This window comes from Hemibagrus wyckioides, linkage group LG01, assembly GCF_019097595.1.
Source record: "Hemibagrus wyckioides isolate EC202008001 linkage group LG01, SWU_Hwy_1.0, whole genome shotgun sequence".
In the NCBI taxonomy this organism is placed as follows: Eukaryota; Metazoa; Chordata; class Actinopteri; order Siluriformes; family Bagridae; genus Hemibagrus; species Hemibagrus wyckioides.
In genome coordinates this window covers 33,660,780-33,680,779 of record NC_080710.1, presented here as the reverse complement: position 1 = coordinate 33,680,779, position 20,000 = coordinate 33,660,780, and the positions used below count along the sequence as shown (strand labels likewise).

The window sequence follows — 20,000 nt, the reverse complement described above, 5'->3', positions numbered from 1 at the left end:
TCATCAGGTACACACACACACACACACACACACACACCGTAAGAGGAATACTGTCATCAGGTACACACACACACACACACACCGCGAGAGAAACACTGTCATCAGGTACACACACACACACACACACACACACCGTGAGAGAAACACTGTCATCAGGTACACACACACACACACACACACACACCGTGAGAGGAACACTGTCATCAGGTACACACACACACACACACACACAGGAAGTAGTTATCTGTGATGTCATGGAGCTAATGGAGGTGTTTCTTAAAGAAATAAACTAAACTAGTATCCTAACACTACTAATCTCTACTACTGACTTCTAGTGTCAACCAGTTACTCTGTGAAGCTTTGTGGCAAGTTTTCTTCTAGCACTGTTTCAAAGACTGTGTGTGTGTGTAGCTGATGAAGGTGTTCCTCTCACTGTGTGTGTGTGTGTCTACAGCAACCATGTGGAGGACCAGGATGTGAAGATGACCAACGATAACCAGATTGTCCAACATCACAGCAAGAAAAAACCAACAGCAGACCAAGGTACACACACACACACACACACACACTTTACATTTTCCTTTAATACTAATTTAGAGAAATATTCTGTTTCAGCACTGAGACCCAAAACCTGTATGACAGACCTTCCCAAACACAGGACACGCCCTTACTGACACACCCACATGTACAGTGTGTGTAAGGAAAGGTCAGTCGTGGTCATTCACACACAAACAGACCTGTTTGAGTCACCCTGGTGCACTGTTAATAACACTGTTGTGTATATTCTCCTGTGTGTGTGTGTTCTAGTTGTAATAATATTCTAATAATCTGTATTATAGCTGTTCATATGAGCCGTGTGTTTAAATAAAGATTCGACACTAAGTGCACTGGACTTACACCCTTGATTTTTATATATGAAATGAAAATGAAATGAAGTGTACACACAGACACACACACACAAGTGGTGTTACAAGGCCTGAGAGCTTTAATACACAAGCTGCAACACAAACATTTGACTGTTATTAGGAATGACTATACAGATCCACCCTGTCCTGCTGAGCCACAGGTGCATCGTGGGAAATGTCATCCAGGTCCCACTCGGCAGGTGAACAGGGTCACGTCTCATATAAACATACAGTAAAGGTTCCCTTAATGATGAAGAGGAAGAGGATGGAGAGATCTTCAGATCTTCCCTGGGAAAGTTCCTTCATCTCGCTGTGTGTCCCACTTCTCAATCTAACACACACACACACACACTTCCTCTTTATCAACTGGTGTATGTAAACACATCTCTGAACATAATTTTAAATATTTAAAAATAATCTATACAGAATAATAAATTGTTTAATAAGGCTAGCTACTCCAGGATCTATAAATATACATAAATATGCTAATGAGTACATGCCCCCTCATCCTTCTACCATCAATAATATAATTGATATTCCCGCATTAGTAAAGCAGCTCATGAGTGACATATCAGACATCAGTATCTCAGTTTACATCGTCGCTTTCTCAACAGCGAAACCTGTTAGGATATAATGTTACCGTTACCGTGACAACCGCCAGTGCTGGGTCACTAACATGGCTAAAAGTTTAACAGTACTGTGTGAACCAGTCCAAAGCCACTGAGCTATAGATCGCTGGGCATTATAGGCTGTGATGGAAACTAGGTGACTATGAAATTATTAGCGTGTGTGTGTGTCATACCCAGGATATAGGGCACAGTGATTTATACACCCTCTTGTACCAGTCACAGGGAGCTGTGTCCACCCCTTTGGCCTCCAGAGCTTTATTGCATCTGTAGTAATCTGTAACAATAGATCACAGCTATAAATAATCACAGTCGTGTTTACAGGATTCTTCAGGAGTCCTACTAACACACCTGACCCCATCTACCTGTAGGAAAGTGTTGATTAACTAAACACCAGCATCTGATAATATATAACAGACAGACGTGCTGAGAGTGGACACTGAACGTTAATGAACACAAAATGACAGTGATCTGAAAATATTTCACTAAGCAGAGTGTAAAGTGTCCTGTGTGAGAAATATCAGTAGGTGGTGCTAGAGCATCTTCCTATAATACAGACAGACCATCATAAACAGAGCTAGATAAAACCTTCAGTATGTTTATGATCAGAATCATCAATTAACAAAAAATATGAGCTTGTACTACGAGAGAACAGTGGTACGGATGCATCCCTAGTTTCTATGGTAACAACTCGTTCACAGGGACATCCAGTAAGCCTGTATGAACAGCTACGGAAGGAGACGCCAGTGTTAGCACTGGAGCGGTCAGAGGTAAAGCTGTAGCTGAAAGGATTTTAAACATTCTGCTTTTATCAGTAACGTGATGTTAAAATATTTCTACTCTACACTTTGGAGTGTTTTAGGAGTGAATGTGATCTTGACGAGTTTCACCAGCAAACATCACAAAGCATCAAACTGTCAGCACTGTGAAGTGACCACGTGAGGAACAGCATAATGTCCACTGAAATGGACTAACAACAGGAATGTGTGGTCACTTGGACAAGCTTCAGTGAACTAAATGATCAAATCTGGGACGTCGCTCCTTCATAAGCCAATCAGCAGCGGCTCAGAGAGCCGGAGCAGAGGACACTGGACCATCACCATTAATGGTATGACTGTAACGCTGCTGAGGGGACGACTATTTATAGACTCTGTAACGTAAAAAAAATAACAGGAACTAACGTTTCACAGATTTTCCACATTACATATGATATTTTGAGTCTTTAACTGAAAGATCTGTCATGACTATCAACATCACACAGTGCAGATCTGCTTCACTACTGATTATTCACAGGTGTGTACTGACCCAGGTAATTCTGCCAGCAGTTCCTGGTCTGGTTCTGGTTTGGGAAACGGGCGTCGAACGGAGCCGTGCGGTACTGTTGAAGTTTCTGCTGAATGTCTTCCGCCATCACGCCTTCACCTGAACACACAACACACACCAGCATGCTCAAGAAAAACCTGGGTAATGATATTCCACTGATATTTCTAAAATACTGTACCGGTTATATCACTCTCTACTGTCTGATCAGGTTCTGTATGTTTATTACATATAATAGAGAAAATGACCACAGAATATAAGAACAGACATGTTTTTACTTTTCAGAATGACTGCCCTGTAATAATCCTGCAGCAAAGAGCAACACTGATATTACTGACTTTGTGGTGCTGTGTTAATATTATCAAAATGATAGAATTTGGATGAATTATAATGAAGAGCACTATTTTAAAGCAAATGAAATTCAGCTAGCTAGATGATTTAATTTATTTAGCACATTTATTCTCTTCAACAACAGTTTAAAATATAAATCAATAAGACTTCACGGTGTGAACTTTAGCCAGGTTGCTAATACGAGCCTTTAAGTGAAAAAAAACCCAACTAATCACAAGCAAGCCACAGAAAGTACCTTTGGTCACTCGAGCGTGCGAATCGATTCGGGGAAAAGATCCGTTCAAAAGAGTCGATTCGTTCTTGATTCGTCCTTCACAGCTACAGCACGGCAAACGTTAACTCGTTTTACTTAAAATAGACACCGACCCGATATCCCGGTACACATCACACAACCACCTGATTTAATGAAATGTGTTCTATCACAGGTAATTTAGTTTAAATGTGTGTGAAACGTGAAGCGAGCGCGCGCACACCGCATATCAGCACACAGCGGTGTGTGTGTGAATCGGAGCGGACGCACGCGCACTTCCTTCCTTTAAGGCGGATTATTCCAGAAACATTCAGTTTCATTTATTTTTTGTTATTATCTCCGTGATCTACAAGGTTTCTACCGAGTAATGCGTTTATGAGATGCTTGAGGCATTACACGACAAGGGCAATGTCAGTGCAAACAGCGCACGTGACACTGCGGTATATTGTTATTTATTATAATATAATAATAATATAATATTTTGGCGGTTTAAAAAGAGAAAATACATCAGGAAGTGAGCTCGGTGTCGGGAAGTGCAGGTGGAACACACACACACACACACACCCCAGTTCCTTATCTGCTTTCACTTCATATTCAGTCCATATGTCTAAAATTCTGTAATAAATGATTATTATTGTTGTTATTACAGACTATGTGACGGAAATGTATTTATAAATATATACAGGAATTAGAAATGTATAAAATAATTCGACCTTTACCTCTGTCGTGAAGCTGTCTGACTTTTGCACAGTCGCTGATAAGCAATGGATTGCAGTGTGTGTGTGTGTGCGTGTGCGTGCGTGTGTGTGTGTGCGTGCGTGCGCGTGCGGAGCCGTGCAGTACTGTTAAAACGGCATGGCGGATGCAGGTCACATTGAAATACTTTCCCTATAGGCTGAACTCACACTACTGTACTGAAGAGTAGATGAAATCCGCGCGTCACGTGACCCTGTGCACTATTTTCTGCATCCTGTTTAGTAGTGTGTGTGTGATGTTTTGGGGTGAAATGTTCACGAGCAGCACGGTTTTCCTGCTGCCTTATATCTCAGAGTATTTGAATACACTGCAGTATTCGGTGTGGTCAGTACAGTTAGTGTGCATTTTCTGGAGGAAGCTTCGACCCCGTGACCGCCGTCTCTCTCTCTCACACACACACACACACACCGTGCATGTGCACATGATGCTGATGCTGATGATGATGCAGGTGCTTACGGAGGACCGAAAGGATTGCGTCATCGCTTTGGTGCCAAAATATTTGGGTTACAGGCCCGTGACACAGCCCTCAGTGTGGGAGAGTGTTCCTGTAGCTCAGAGCGTCCTACTTACATCATTTACTCATTTATTCCTTCATTTATTTATTTATTAATTTATTTATTCTTTCATTTATTTACCCATTTATTCATTTACTCATTAATTCATTCATTTCTTCCTTCATTTATTTATTCATTTATTCTTTTACTCATTAATTAATTAATTTATTTATTCATACACTTGAATCTTATGTCCACATGTTGAACGGTTACCATAGCAACATTAAATTATTTCTATATTTATACTATACAGTATATGATTACACTTTATTATAGATTTTTATATACAGTTTCTCCCAAAAGTATTTGGACACTTAATCCACACTTCGTTCTTAATAAACATGTTCAGCCAAGTGACATTCATTTTAAAGAAACCGCTACTGATGAAGTGTCCAAATACTTTTAGTGTAATTATGACCTGTGTGTTTGGGTGGGGGGGTCTGTGTGTGTGTGTACATGTCTGTGTGTGTATACAGCTCTGGAAAACAATAAGAGACCACTGCCCAATCTCCAGATGTGAACCCTATTGAAAACCTCTGGAATGTCATCAAGAGGAAGATGGATGGTCACAAACCATCAAGTAAAGCTGAGCTGTTTGCTTTTTTGCAAAAAGAGTGATATAAATTTCCCCAACAGTAATGTGAGAAACTGGTGGAGATCATGGAGCCAAAAAACATGCAGATCGGGGTTATTCCACCAAATACTGATCTCTTAATGTTGTTTATCCAAAGCATTAACACAATTTGTTTACAATTTATTTACATTTTGTTTTATTTGAGTTATTAAAGCTCTGTAATACTGCATGATCTTGGGTTATTTTGATGTGATGTCATTTCCTTTAAATATACACTCTAAATAACAATTATATTTTGAATTTAGGAGAAATTTTGTCAGCAGTTCACAAAAAAATGAAACAAAACACTTCATCTCACCAATACATGAACCTGGAAGAAAAAAACAGAAGAAACTCATTATTTTGCAGTGGGCTCATTTTTTTCCAGAGCTGTAAATGAGTGTGTGTGTGTGTGTGTGTGTGTGGTGTGTGTATATATGTGTGTGTGTGTGTGTGGTGTGTATATGTCTGTGTGTGTGTGGAGTGTGTGTGTTGTGCGCGTGTGTGTGTGTGTGTGGTGTGTGTATATGTCTGTGCGTGTGTGTGTGTGTGGTGTGTATATGTCTGTGTGTGTGTGTGGTGTGTGTATATGTCTGTGCATGTGTGTGTGGTGTGTGTATGTCTGTGTGTGTGTATGTCTGTGTGTGTATATGTCTGTGTGTGTGTATGTCTGTGTGTGTGGTGTGTATATGTCTGTGCGTGTGTGTGTGTGTGGTGTGTGTGTGGTGTGTGTATATGTATGTCTGTGTGTGTGTGTCTGTCTGTGTGTGTGTATGTCTGTGTGTGTGCCTGTTTGTGTGTGTGTATGTATATATGTCTGTGTGTGTTTGTGTGTGTGTGTTTGATGCTGTGTAAACATCATGTTGTGTCCCTGTTTTTCTGTCAGATGGATCACGTGTCTTTAGTGTTGCAGTTCTAACTTCTGCACTTTAACAGTCAGAACACAGACTTGTCCTGTGAGCTGGAGCTGCTAAAGGCTACGGTCAGCTCCTACATTCTAGCCTCCAGATGCACTAACACACTGCTCCTGTAGAGCAAAAGCCACCTTAGATGTAGAGATTTCATGACTAAAGTCAAATAATTTCATCCATAATTCTAAATCAAAGCCAAAGACAGAGGGCTTTTAAAGTCAGAAGTTTATTGTCCAGTAGGAAAGACAGGAGGAAGGTCACTAAGGGTCAAGTCCAGAGTTGCTCTTTCTCTCTGTTACTCTTTCTTCATCTGCTGACTGTCTTTGGTGTTGTTCTTCTTCTTCCTGAGCTTCTGGAAGGACGGTATGGAAAAGCGCTTCAGCTTCTTATCAGCGGTCTCAAGTTCCTTCTTCTCTCCTGCCTCCAGCTCTTCTGTCATCTCCTGCATGGGGGCCATCTCCAGAGGCTTCTGCTCCATCCTCTCCTTTTCAGCCTGAGACCTTCTCCTCAGTTCATTCACCAGCAGAAGCTCCTCCATGGCCTGTCTCTTTCTCGACAGGTGCTCGAATCTCTCTTTATTTTTCTCCTTCTCCATGTTCTTCCTTTCTTTCTCCAGCTCCAGCACCATCCTCCTTTTTTCTTCCTGAAGCTCTTTCTTCAGTTCCTCCCTTTCCTTCACCAGAGCGTTGATCACTTCTGTTGACTGAACTTCTCTCTCCTTGCTCTCCATCAGCTCCCGTTTCTCTTGACTCGCGTACGAGGAAGTCTGAAAGACGTCGATGATCAGTCCGAGCTCCAGGTGTCTCTTCATCTTAACCCTTTCCTTCACCAGAACGTTGATCACTTCTGTGGAGCGAGCTTCTCTAGCTTTACTGTCTCTCAGCTGGAGCTCAAGTCTCTCTATCTCTTTCTCCAAGTCCTGTCTTCTCTTGATGTTCTTCCTCTTACGGAGCTTCTGGAACCAGCGTGGACCGAAGTTCTTCAGCCTCTTATCGACTTCCTTCAGCCCCTCCCTCGTCTCAGGATCCATGTTCCTGGCTTTCTGCTTGAGTTCCTCCACAGTTTCTTTCAGGTTGTCCACCTCTGTGGTCATCGCCTCCAGCTTTTTTTCCTCTTGAAGAAAGATTTGCTCCAGTTCTTCAGAGTGTTTTTTCCAGCTGTCTTCAGCTATCTTCTGCTTTTCGTAAAACCACTCTGTCTCCTCCTCCATGTTCCTTCTCTCTTCCTCAAGCTGGAGCATCAAGCTGTCTTTATCAGCCTGAAATCTTCTCCTCATTTCATCCCTTTCCTTCAGCAGAGCCTCCATCTCTTCTCTCATCTGAGCTTCTCTGACCTCGCTCTCTCTCCGCTGGAGCTCCAACAATCTCTCTTTCTCCTTCTCCATCTTCTCCTTCACTTCCTCCAGCTCCAGCACCAAGCTGTCTTTATCAGCCAGGAACCTTTTCTCCATTTCATCCCTTTCCTTCAGCAGAGCCTCCATCTCTGATCATTTCAGACCATCAGTCATTCAGAAACAACAGCAGAGAAACAGCAGTTAGGAGAAAAACCATCCCAACAACAGAATCATCAAAAATGGAGTGAAAAATGTCCTCATCATTTCCTCTTAGATTTTTGAAGACAGATTAAAAAGGAGGGAAGTAAAGGAGATGAAATCAGGTGTGAATGGTGTTCAAGCTTTTCTCCATCACTTTACTCAATCTTTCCTCTAAACTCTTTCTGGTCACATGACCTCCAGTTACACAGAAAACTGCTTTTATCCAAACAGAGAGGTTTTTTCCTCTTTACCTGAAAATCCTGTTAGCTTCTCGCACATTTCTGCAGATGGACAAACTGGTAGTAGATGATGCAGATCTTCAACTTGGTCTGAACGCAGTGTTAGTGTGTGATTGTGTGTTGGTGTGTGTCAGTGTGGGTGTCATGGAAACGGAATCGGAATCATTCTGGAACTTCACTCTGTGACACTGTGAGTTCTGACCAGATGCAGGACCACTGTGTCCACTGCTGCAAAGGAGTTCTCTTCTTTCTCATTGTTTTAACAAACTAAACAGAAGAAGAAGAAGAAGAAGAAGAAGAAGAAGAAGAAGATCTCTTCCTTTCCTTTTCACCCTCAGTGTTTGGAGTTGTTGATATTGAGCACTGAGGAGGATGAGAAAGAAACTAATGCAGCAAAATAAAGCCAGAAAATCCTCCAGTAAAAGTCTTTCACCTGAATCCACCAGCAGCACTCCTTCACTCTCAGCCTTTATCACTGAGCTTTAGGGAATTTCCTCCTCTTATATAACTGATTATTAAAATCTACAGCTTTCAGTGTGTCACTCTGCTCCTTAGCCTGATTTCTGATCAGGAAGATATGGACTGTTAGCTGTGTTTAGAAACTTCTGTTCTTTAGATTAGATTAGATTGTACAGAGTAACTGAAATGCAGTTAGCATCCAACCAGAAGTGCATAAGTGGAATATTTACAATAAATTACAATAAGGATATAGAGCTATGGGGGTGATCTGTACAGGAGAATGGATGTATTATGTACAGGTGTAGTAGGTAATATAAATAGGTATAAAAACATATCTATATATGTATGTACAATCTCTGTATAGTAATGAAGATATGTTGAGAATTAACAATTTGCTAAGTAAGATATACAGAGGGGTGTGTGTATATTATACATTATATATCTATATATATATATATGTATGTTTAAATAGTATTGTTATGTACAGGATAAAAATGTACAGTAGTGCAAAACCAGTTTTTATTTCTATAGTGCAGAGATGCCAGGTGTATAACAGTGAGGTAAAGTAAATGTAGACAGATATTCCAGAGTATCAATGTGATCAGCTCTTCAGTAAAGAAACAGCCACAGGGAAGAAGCTATTTCTCAGTCTGTTTGTTCTGGCGTTAAGACACTGGAAGCACCTTCTGGATGTGAGAAGGGTAAATAGTCCATGATTCGGGTGAGAGGTGTCTTTGATGATGCCTTTCGCCCTCTGCAGGCAGTGTTTATTGTAAATGCTCTTGATGGAGGGTAGCTGAGTGCCAGTGATGCGTTGGGCGGTTTTCACCACCCGCTGAAGGGTTTTGCGGTCTCTAGCTGTGTGGTTGGTGATGATGCTCTCAGTGGTACAGCAGTAAAAGTTCACAACAATCTTGGAGCAGAGGTGGGCCTTTTTCAGTCTCCTCAGAAAATAAAGGCACTATTGTGCCTATTTAACCAGGAAGGAGGCGTTCATGGACCAGGTGAGGTCCTCTGAGATGTGGACCCCGAGGAACTTAAAGCTGGGTACACACTCAACAGCAGCTCTGTTGATGTGAATGGGAGCATGAGTGTGATTCCCAGCATGTCTGACCATGATGACCTCCTTTGTTTTCCTGGTGTTGAGTTCCAGGTTGTTGTCCCCACACCAGGCCACAAGGTGCTGTATCTCCTCCCTGTAAGGCGTCTCATCGTTACCTCTGATCAGGCCTATCACCGTGGTGTCAAACTTGATAATGCTGTTAGAGGCATGTACAGGTATGCAGTCATGGGTGAAGAGGGAGTAAAGGAGAGGGAACAATACACATCCTTAGGGAACTCCAGTGTTGAGGATGAGACTGGAGGATGTTAGGTTGTCCAGTCTGACAGACTGTGGTCAGTGTGTAAGAACGTCCAGAGTCCAATTGCAGAGAGTAGTACTAATTCCAAGCTGTTTAAGCTTCAAGATTAGCTTGGTCGGGCTGACTGTGTTAAATACTGAACTAAACTGAATGAACAGCATCCTGACGGAAGTGTTGGGGATGTCCAGGTGACTCAGAATGAAGTGCTGTGGAGATGCCGTCCTTACGGCGATAAGCGACCTGGTGTGGATCCAGAGTGGGAGGTCTCTTGCTTGGAGGAAGGACTTTGCTATGATAGGGGTGAGGGGATGTGAGGGGTCCTGCCCTCACCTAGGACCTGACCGTCCTGCCTTCAAAGATCCTGAAATATTATACTTATTGTTTTATTGTTGTGTAACTGAGTGGACACTACAGTGACCAAGAAATTCGAAACAAAACAACAAATCCGAAAACACAGGGACAATTCAGACAAAGTGGTAGGTATAGTGTGTGAATGGAATTCTTCCCTCTGATTGGATGAGACATGGGTCACTTAGGATCTACAGGAAGTCCAGCAGTAGCTGCAGCAGTAGAAAGTGGATTGATGTGTGTATGAACACAGTGTGACCGTGGTATTACTGTGCTTGATTGGCCAGCCAACTGACCTGACCTGAAGCCTACAGAGAATCTATGTGGTATTGTCAAGAGGAAGATGAGAGACACCAGACCCTGCAATACAGAGGAGCTGAAGGAGCTATCACAGCAGCCTGGGCTTCCGTTACTCCTCAGCAGTGCTACAGGCTGATGGCCTCCAGGCCACGCCCCATTTACATGGTCATTTGTGCAAAAGGAGACACAAACAAATATAGAGTGCAGAAATAAACATACTTTACTCAGAAGGTTGACTTTTCTGTATCATAAATAATTTCTTTAATAACCTTAAGACATTTTCTAATGTCTTGAGATACTGGATTTTTGTTCATGTGTAATAAATCTAAAACACATGAAACACACTACTACTTTAAGTTTCAAGATTTTAATTAAATTGTGGGAAAATGAATATTGTATATACTGTATACACTGATCAGCCATAACACTCTGACCACTGACCGGTGAAGTGAATCAGACTGAGTATCTCCTCATCATGGCCCCTGTTAGTGGGTGGGATATATTAGGCAGCAAGTCAACATTTTGTCCTCAAAGTTGATGTTAGAAGCAGGAAAAATGGACAAGTGTAAGGATTTGAGTGAGTTTGACCAAAAGGGCCAAATTGTGATGGCTAGACCACTGGATCAGAGCATCTCCAAAACTGCAGCTCTTGTGGGGTGTTACCTGTAACACTGTCTGACTGGGTGTGTGTGTGTGTGTGTGTATGTGTGTGTGTGTGTGTGTATATATATATATATATATATATATATATATATATACATACACACACACACACACACACACACACACACACACACGTGTGTGTGTGTATGTGTAAAAAGAAAATCTGGATTATTTTATTTCAGCTGTGTCTTTATTAAACATTTACACTTTTTAATCAATTTCCAGCTTTCAGAAATTCAGCATGAGATCCAGAGCAGAGCTTTACACACACCTGATCTACAGGTTTATCATAATCCTGTCTCTCTCTCTCACACACACACACACACACACACACACACACACACACACACACAGCAGCACAGCACAGAGCTAAGTGTTCCTCATCCAGCAGTGTGATAATCCTGATTCTCACCAAAACATGAAGAAAAAAATGAAAATAAAATCATAAACCTGAAGAAGAAAAAAAGACCAGCGTTCTGATTGTTTTTTTTCTTTAACAGCATTAATGAAGAGAAGATGATCAGATTCGTTCTGTTGGAGTGGAGAAGACGAAAAATAAGGGATTTAAAGTCTTTTCTCCAGATGTGCCACACAGCTGGAGTAAGGTCCTGCAGGTTTGTTAAAGAGCGTAATAAAGTAAAACACTTCCTGAAGTCCAGTCACACCAACCCTCACTCCAGCTGAGAGAGTGACCAGAAGCATTTGACACCATGAAGGTCACTTCATCGAGGGGAAGTGCAGAGGCGGAGTCAATGAGGGCATGTCAAACACAGCCATGAGACTGAACAGGAAGCAGGAAGGTGAAAAAGAAAAAACAGCAGGAAGTCATTCTTTTTTCAGGATTTACTCTTCCCCCAATTTTCCCTTTAGTTACTTTTTCTTTTCTTTAACCTATTTTTTTCCTTTTTTTGTTTTTCATCATGTTTATTTTACATTTGCTTTCCATTATTTATCTTCTAAAGCTATCCATTTTTTTATCTCTACACTTTCTCTTTTTTTCTGTGAGCGATTAGTTTTCCTGTTTTCTTCGAATATCTCTTCACGGTCAGTTTGCATGCCTTGACCTCAGTATAAGAGTGACCTACATGATCAGATTTGTAATAAAAATAAATAAAGTAGCCGTTAGAGCCCAGTGAATGTTTGGGAGTCACAGTGTGTGAGGGAGCTGTAAGGCACGGTGTGTTCGCTACACAGGATCAGCGCTAATCATTACAGCACACAGTGGCTTTGGGTTTGAATCAGCCGCTTTGGTTCATTAACACACACACACACACACACACTCACTGCAGCCTGTAACATGTTCAGTGTGTGAAGTTTGGTTTCCTGCCTTAGCTTTGTGGAGGTAATGTTAATGCTAATGTTGCTAAGGAAGGACATTTACGGACGTCCAGTTCAGCGTCTACATCACACACTGTCCAGTAGAAAGAGTGCGTTCGTTTTTCCTCATTGTGTCTGATTACATTTTATTTCATATCATGATGCAGGATGAAGGCTGAGAGTCGGAAGATATCTTTTAGTGCCTAAACGAGTGTTTAGAGCTGACCCAGTGTGTGGTCAAACATCTACACCAACACTACAGTGGTCATTTTCCCTGATAAAGTGCTTCTGATTTGTGTTTCTGGATTTATTTCTGATTAAACATCTCGATTGTCTCCTGTTTTCACAGCTGGAGGTGGTGAAGGTCGTGTCTCATTTACAGTGTTTATTTAAGGCACAGAGAGCAGTCTAGAGCACGTGAAAGAGGACAAGAACCTTCTGACCAGTGCATAGAGGGTACAGCGTCGTGAATAGGGTGCACTACACCTAGTGCACTAGGATATCTGAGGAGGAGCTGTGGTCATGGTGTCCGGTGTAGTGAATTGGGACAAGACTTAGTGCACAGGTATTAGTGTTAGGGTTTAAGTGAACCGAGGGGACGAGAGCTTCAGAGATCCAGACCTGGTGCACGAGGGTTACAGCAGAACGAGTAGTAATGGTCAAGGTACAGAATACAGTGTAGCTCCTAAATATGTACAGCAAAAGGAAGACTGTGTGTGTGTGTGTGTGTGTTCTGGACAAAACAATTGTATATGACAGAGTTGGGGCTAAATGTCTGAGTGCACTATTTGAGAGCTGTTCCCTTTCCCTGTCCAGCACACACACACACACACACACACACACACACACACACACACACACAGATCGCATATTGATCACCTCACACCAATAACCTCATATACACACACACACACTCCCCAAGTCAAATCAACAACACACACTCAGAGACGTTTGTGAATTTAAACATCACTGAGTTTGGTCGCTGAACCTCAGCCTGTAAAACGCCTCCTTCACAGACTCCGCCTGTCCGGAGACGTCTCCACCCAGTCTGCCAGCCCCGCCCACTCCTATCACACTGCTCTCAGAGACGTCTTCTTTGATCTTCCGCTTGGTCAAGACCACTGGCTGCATTCTGTCAAGCCCCGCCCCTTTGTTCTGCGCTCCGTCCTCTCCGGATAGTACGAGGTAACACGCGTGACGGCCTCGTTCCAGCAGGAGTGCTGCACGCGCGCACACACACACACACACACACACACACACACACACACACACACTCTGTGTTGTCTTCTGAATTCGTATCACCCTGTGTTTGTTTACTTTTGTGTGTGTGTACCTTTAGAGGTGATAATGTGCTGGGCGGGGTTTCTCCTCTCCAGCAGGACATCAGAATGCAGTGGGTGGAGCAGATACGAGGAGTGATCCTCCACCTCCGAGCTCTACACACACACACACACACACACACACCCCAAAGGAATGGTGAGTACACGTACACACACACCCCCCCCAAAGGAATGGTGAGTACACGTACACACACACACACACACCCCCCAAAGGAATGGTGAGTACATGTACACACACACACACACACACACACCCCAAAGGAATGGTGAGTACATGTACACACACACACACACCCCAAAGGAATGGTGAGTACATGTACACACACACACACACACCCCAAAGGAATGGTGAGTACACGTACACACACACCCCCCAAAGGAATGGTGAGTACACGTACACACACACCCCAAAGGAATGGTGAGTACACATACACACACACACACACACACCCCAAAGGAATGGTGAGTACACGTACACACACACCCCCCCCAAAGGAATGGTGAGTACATGTACACACACACACACACACACACACACACCCCAAAGGAATGGTGAGTACACGTACACACACACACACACACCCCAAAGGAATGGTGAGTACATGTACACACACACACACACACCCCAAAGGAATGGTGAGTACATGTACACACACACACACACACCCCAAAGGAATGGTGAGTACATGTACACACACACACACACCCCAAAGGAATGGTGAGTACACGTACACACACACACACACACACACACACACACACACACACACACACACACACCCCAAAGGAATGGAAATACACGTACACACACACACACACACACACACACACACACACACACACACCCCAAAGGAATGGAAATACACGTACACACACACACACACCCCAAAGGAATGGTGAGTACATGTACACACACACACCCACACCCCAAAGGAATGGTGAGTACACGTACACACACACACCCCAAAGGAATGGTGAGTACACGTACACACACACACACACACACCCCAAAGGAATGGAAATACACGTACACACACACACACACACACACACACACACACCCCAAAGGAATGGTGAGTACACGTACACACACACACACCAAAGGAATGGTGAGTACACGTACACACACACACACACACACCCCAAAGGAATGGTGAGTACACATACACACACACACACACACACCCCAAAGGAATGGTGAGTACACGTACACACACACACCCCAAAGGAATGGAAATACACGTACACACACACACACCCCAAAGGAATGGAAATACACGTACACACACCCCAAAGGAATGGAAATACACGTACACACACACACACACACCCCAAAGGAATGGTGAGTACATGTACACACACACACACACACACACACACCCCAAAGGAATGGTGAGTACACATACACACACACACACACACACACCCCAAAGGAATGGTGAGTACACGTACACACACACACACACACACACACCCCAAAGGAATGGTGAGTACACGTACACCCCCCCCCCCCCCCAAAGGAATGGTGAGTACACGTACACACCCCCCCCCCCCCCAAAAGTACACGTACACACACACACACACACACACACACCCCAAAGGAATGGTGAGTACACGTACACACACACACACACACACCCCAAAGGAATGGTGAGTACACGTACACACACACACACACACACACCCCAAAGGAATGGTGAGTACACGTACACACACACACACCCCAAAGGAATGGTGAGTACACGTACACACACACACACACACACACACACACACACACACCCCAAAGGAATGGTGAGTACACGTACACACACCTCCCCCCCCAAAGGAATGGTGAGTACACGTACACACACACACACACACACACAAACCCCCCAAAGGAATGGTGAGTACACGTACACACACACACACCCCCCAAAGGAATGGTGAGTACACGTACACACACACCCCAAAGGAATGGTGAGTACACGTACACACACACATACACACCCCCCAAAGGAATGGTGAGTACACGTACACACACACACACACACACCCCAAAGGAATGGTGAGTACACGTACACACACACACACACCCCAAAGGAATGGTGAGTACACGTACACACACACACACCCCAAAGGAATGGTGAGTACACGTACACACACACACACACACACCCCAAAGGAATGGTGAGTACACGTACACACACACACACACACACACCCCAAAGGAATGGTGAGTACACGTACACACACACACACACACACACACACACACACACCCCAAAGGAATGGTGAGTACATGTACACACACACACACACACACACACCCCAAAGGAATGGTGAGTACATGTACACACACACACACACACACACACACACACACCCCAAAGGAATGGTGAGTACATGTACACACACACACACACACACCCCCCAAAGGAATGGTGAGTACATGTACACACACACACACACACACCCCAAAGGAATGGTGAGTACACGTACACACACACACACACACCCCCCAAAGGAATGGTGAGTACATGTACACACACACACACACACACCCCAAAGGAATGGTGAGTACATGTACACACACACACACACACACCCCAAAGGAATGGTGAGTACATGTACACACACACCCCCCAAAGGAATGGTGAGTACACGTACACACACACCCCAAAGGAATGGTGAGTACACGTGTACACACACACACACACACACCCCAAAGGAATGGTGAGTACACGTACACACACACCCCCCCCCCCCCAAAGGAATGGAAATACACGTACACACACACACACACACACACACCCCAAAGGAATGGTGAGTACATGTACACACACACACCCACACCCCAAAGGAATGGTGAGTACACGTACACACACACACACACACACACACCCCAAAGGAATGGTGAGTACACGTACACACACACACACACCCCAAAGGAATGGTGAGTACACGTACACACACACACACACACACACACACACACACACACACACACCCCAAAGGAATGGAAATACACGTACACACACACACACACACCCCAAAGGAATGGTGAGTACATGTACACACACACACCCACACCCCAAAGGAATGGTGAGTACACGTACACACACACACCCCAAAGGAATGGAAATACACGCACACACACACACACACACACACACACCCCAAAGGAATGGTGAGTACATGTACACACACACACCCACACCCCAAAGGAATGGTGAGTACACGTACACACACACACACACCAAAGGAATGGTGAGTACACATACACACACACACACACACACACACCCCAAAGGAATGGAAATACACATACACACACACACACCCCAAAGGAATGATGAGTACACATACACACACACACACACACCCCAAAGGAATGGTGAGTACACGTACACACACACACCCCAAAGGAATGGAAATACACGTACACACACACACCCCCCAAAGGAATGGAAATACACGTACACACACACACACACACCCCAAAGGAATGGTGAGTACACGTACACACACACACACCCCAAAGGAATGGTGAGTACACGTACACACACACACACACACACACCCCCCAAAGGAATGGTGAGTACACGTACACACACACACACACACCCCCCAAAGGAATGGTGAGTACACGTACACACACACACACACACCCCAAAGGAATGGTGAGTACACGTACACACACACACACACACCCCCCCAAAGGAATGGTGAGTACACGTACACACACACACACACACACACACACCTCAAAGGAATGGTGAGTACACGTACACACACACACCCCCCCCAAAGGAATGGTGAGTACATGTACACCCCCCCCCCCCCCCCAAAGGAATGGTGAGTACACGTACACACACCCCCCCCCAAAGGAATGGTGAGTACACATACACACCCCCCCCCCCAAAGGAATGGTGAGTACACGTACACACACACACACACCCCAAAGGAATGGTGAGTACACGTACACACACACACCCCCCCAAAGGAATGGTGAGTACACGTACACACACACACACACACACACCCCAAAGGAATGGTGAGTACACGTACACACACACACACCCCAAAGGAATGGTGAGTACACGCACACACACACACACACCCCAAAGGAATGGTGAGTACACGTACACCCCCCCCCCAAAGGAATGGTGAGTACACGTACACACACACACACACACACACACACCCCAAAGGAATGGTGAGTACACGTACCCCCCCCCCCCCCCCAAAGGAAAGGTGAGTACACGTACACACACACACACACCTCAAAGGAATGGTGAGTACACGTACACACACACACCCCCCCCAAAGGAATGGTGAGTACACGTACACACACACACACACACACACACACACCCCAAAGGAATGGTGAGTACACGTACACACACCCCCCAAAGGAATGGTGAGTACACGTACACACACACACACACCCCAAAGGAAAGGTGAGTACACGTACACACACACACCTCAAAGGAATGGTGAGTACACGTACACACACACCCCAAAGGAATGGTGAGTACACGTGTACACACACACACACACACCCCAAAGGAATGGTGAGTACACGTACACCCCCCCCCCCCAAAGGAATGGAAATACACGTACACACACACACACCCCAAAGGAATGGTGAGTACATGTACACACACACACCCACACCCCAAAGGAATGGTGAGTACACGTACACACACACACACACACACACACCCCAAAGGAATGGTGAGTACACGTACACACACACACACACCCCAAAGGAATGGTGAGTACACGTACACACACACACACACACACACACACACACCCCAAAGGAATGGAAATACACGTACACACACACACACACACCCCAAAGGAATGGTGAGTACATGTACACACACACACCCACACCCCAAAGGAATGGTGAGTACACGTACACACACACACCCCAAAGGAATGGAAATACACGCACACACACACACACACACACACACACCCCAAAGGAATGGTGAGTACACGTACACACACACACACACCCCAAAGGAATGGTGAGTACACGTACACACACACACACACACACACACACACACCCCAAAGGAATGGAAATACACGTACACACACACACACACACCCCAAAGGAATGGTGAGTACATGTACACACACACACCCACACCCCAAAGGAATGGTGAGTACACGTACACACACACACCCCAAAGGAATGGAAATACACGCACACACACACACACACACACACACACCCCAAAGGAATGGTGAGTACACGTACACACACACACCCCAAAGGAATGGAAATACACGCACACACACACACACACACACACACACCCCAAAGGAATGGTGAGTACACGTACACACACACACACCAAAGGAATGGTGAGTACACATACACACACACACACACACACACACACCCCAAAGGAATGGTGAGTACACATACACACACACACACACACACACACCCCAAAGGAATGGAAATACACATACACACACACACACCCCAAAGGAATGATGAGTACACATACACACACACACACACACCCCAAAGGAATGGTGAGTACACGTACACACACACACCCCAAAGGAATGGAAATACACGTACACACACACACCCCCCAAAGGAATGGAAATACACGTACACACACACACACACACCCCAAAGGAATGGTGAGTACACGTACACACACACACACCCCAAAGGAATGGTGAGTACACGTACACACACACACACACACACACACATCCCAAAGAAATGGTGAGTACACGTACACACACACACACACACCCCCCAAAGGAATGGTGAGTACACGTACACACACACACACACACCCCAAAGGAATGGTGAGTACACGTACACACACACACACACACCCCCCAAAGGAATGGTGAGTACACGTACACACACACACACACACACACACTCCCCAAAGGAATGGTGAGTACACGTACACACACACACCCCCCCCCCAAAGGAATGGTGAGTACATGTACACCCCCCCCCCCCCCCCAAAGGAATGGTGAGTACACATACACCCCCCCCCCCCCAAAGGTGTGGGGAGTACACGTACACACCCACACACCCCAAACGAATGGTGAGTACACGTCCACCCCCCGCCAAAGGAATGGTGAGTACACGTACACACACACACACACACACACACCCCA

General features: G+C 44.7%; 2 protein-coding genes across 7 annotated transcripts in view; one reads left to right on the top strand and one right to left on the bottom strand.

The window, feature by feature from the left end:
- The window catches only part of LOC131356973 (katanin-interacting protein), a 59,083-nt gene extending 58,186 nt beyond the window's left edge, over positions 1-897 (top strand). For 2 of the 3 annotated variants that reach the window (XM_058396129.1, XM_058396128.1), the window contains exons 27-28: positions 455-543; positions 616-897. In XM_058396129.1, the coding sequence (XP_058252112.1) occupies positions 455-543; positions 616-674 (148 nt within the window). In that variant the 3' untranslated portion in view covers positions 675-897. The remainder of the gene's footprint in view (positions 1-454; positions 544-615) is intronic. The other variant, XM_058396127.1, reaches the window with a different exon arrangement.
- A 65-nt stretch (positions 898-962) lies between these two features.
- Positions 963-20,000, bottom strand: part of LOC131357009 (cytochrome c oxidase subunit 6B1-like) — a 40,590-nt gene continuing 21,552 nt past the window's right edge. Inside the window, exons 11-14 of one of the 4 annotated variants that reach the window (XM_058396130.1) lie at positions 13,841-13,943; positions 2,837-2,953; positions 1,708-1,808; positions 963-1,236 (exon numbers count right to left, since the gene is read on the bottom strand). In XM_058396130.1, coding sequence (XP_058252113.1) covers positions 1,183-1,236; positions 1,708-1,808; positions 2,837-2,953; positions 13,841-13,943 — 375 coding nt within the window. In that variant the 3' untranslated portion in view covers positions 963-1,182. Of the gene's footprint in view, positions 1,237-1,707; positions 1,809-2,836; positions 2,956-3,437; positions 3,523-4,171; positions 4,324-12,064; positions 13,728-13,840; positions 13,944-20,000 lie in introns of those variants that run through there. The other 3 variants (XM_058396132.1, XM_058396133.1, XM_058396131.1) reach the window with 3 other exon arrangements.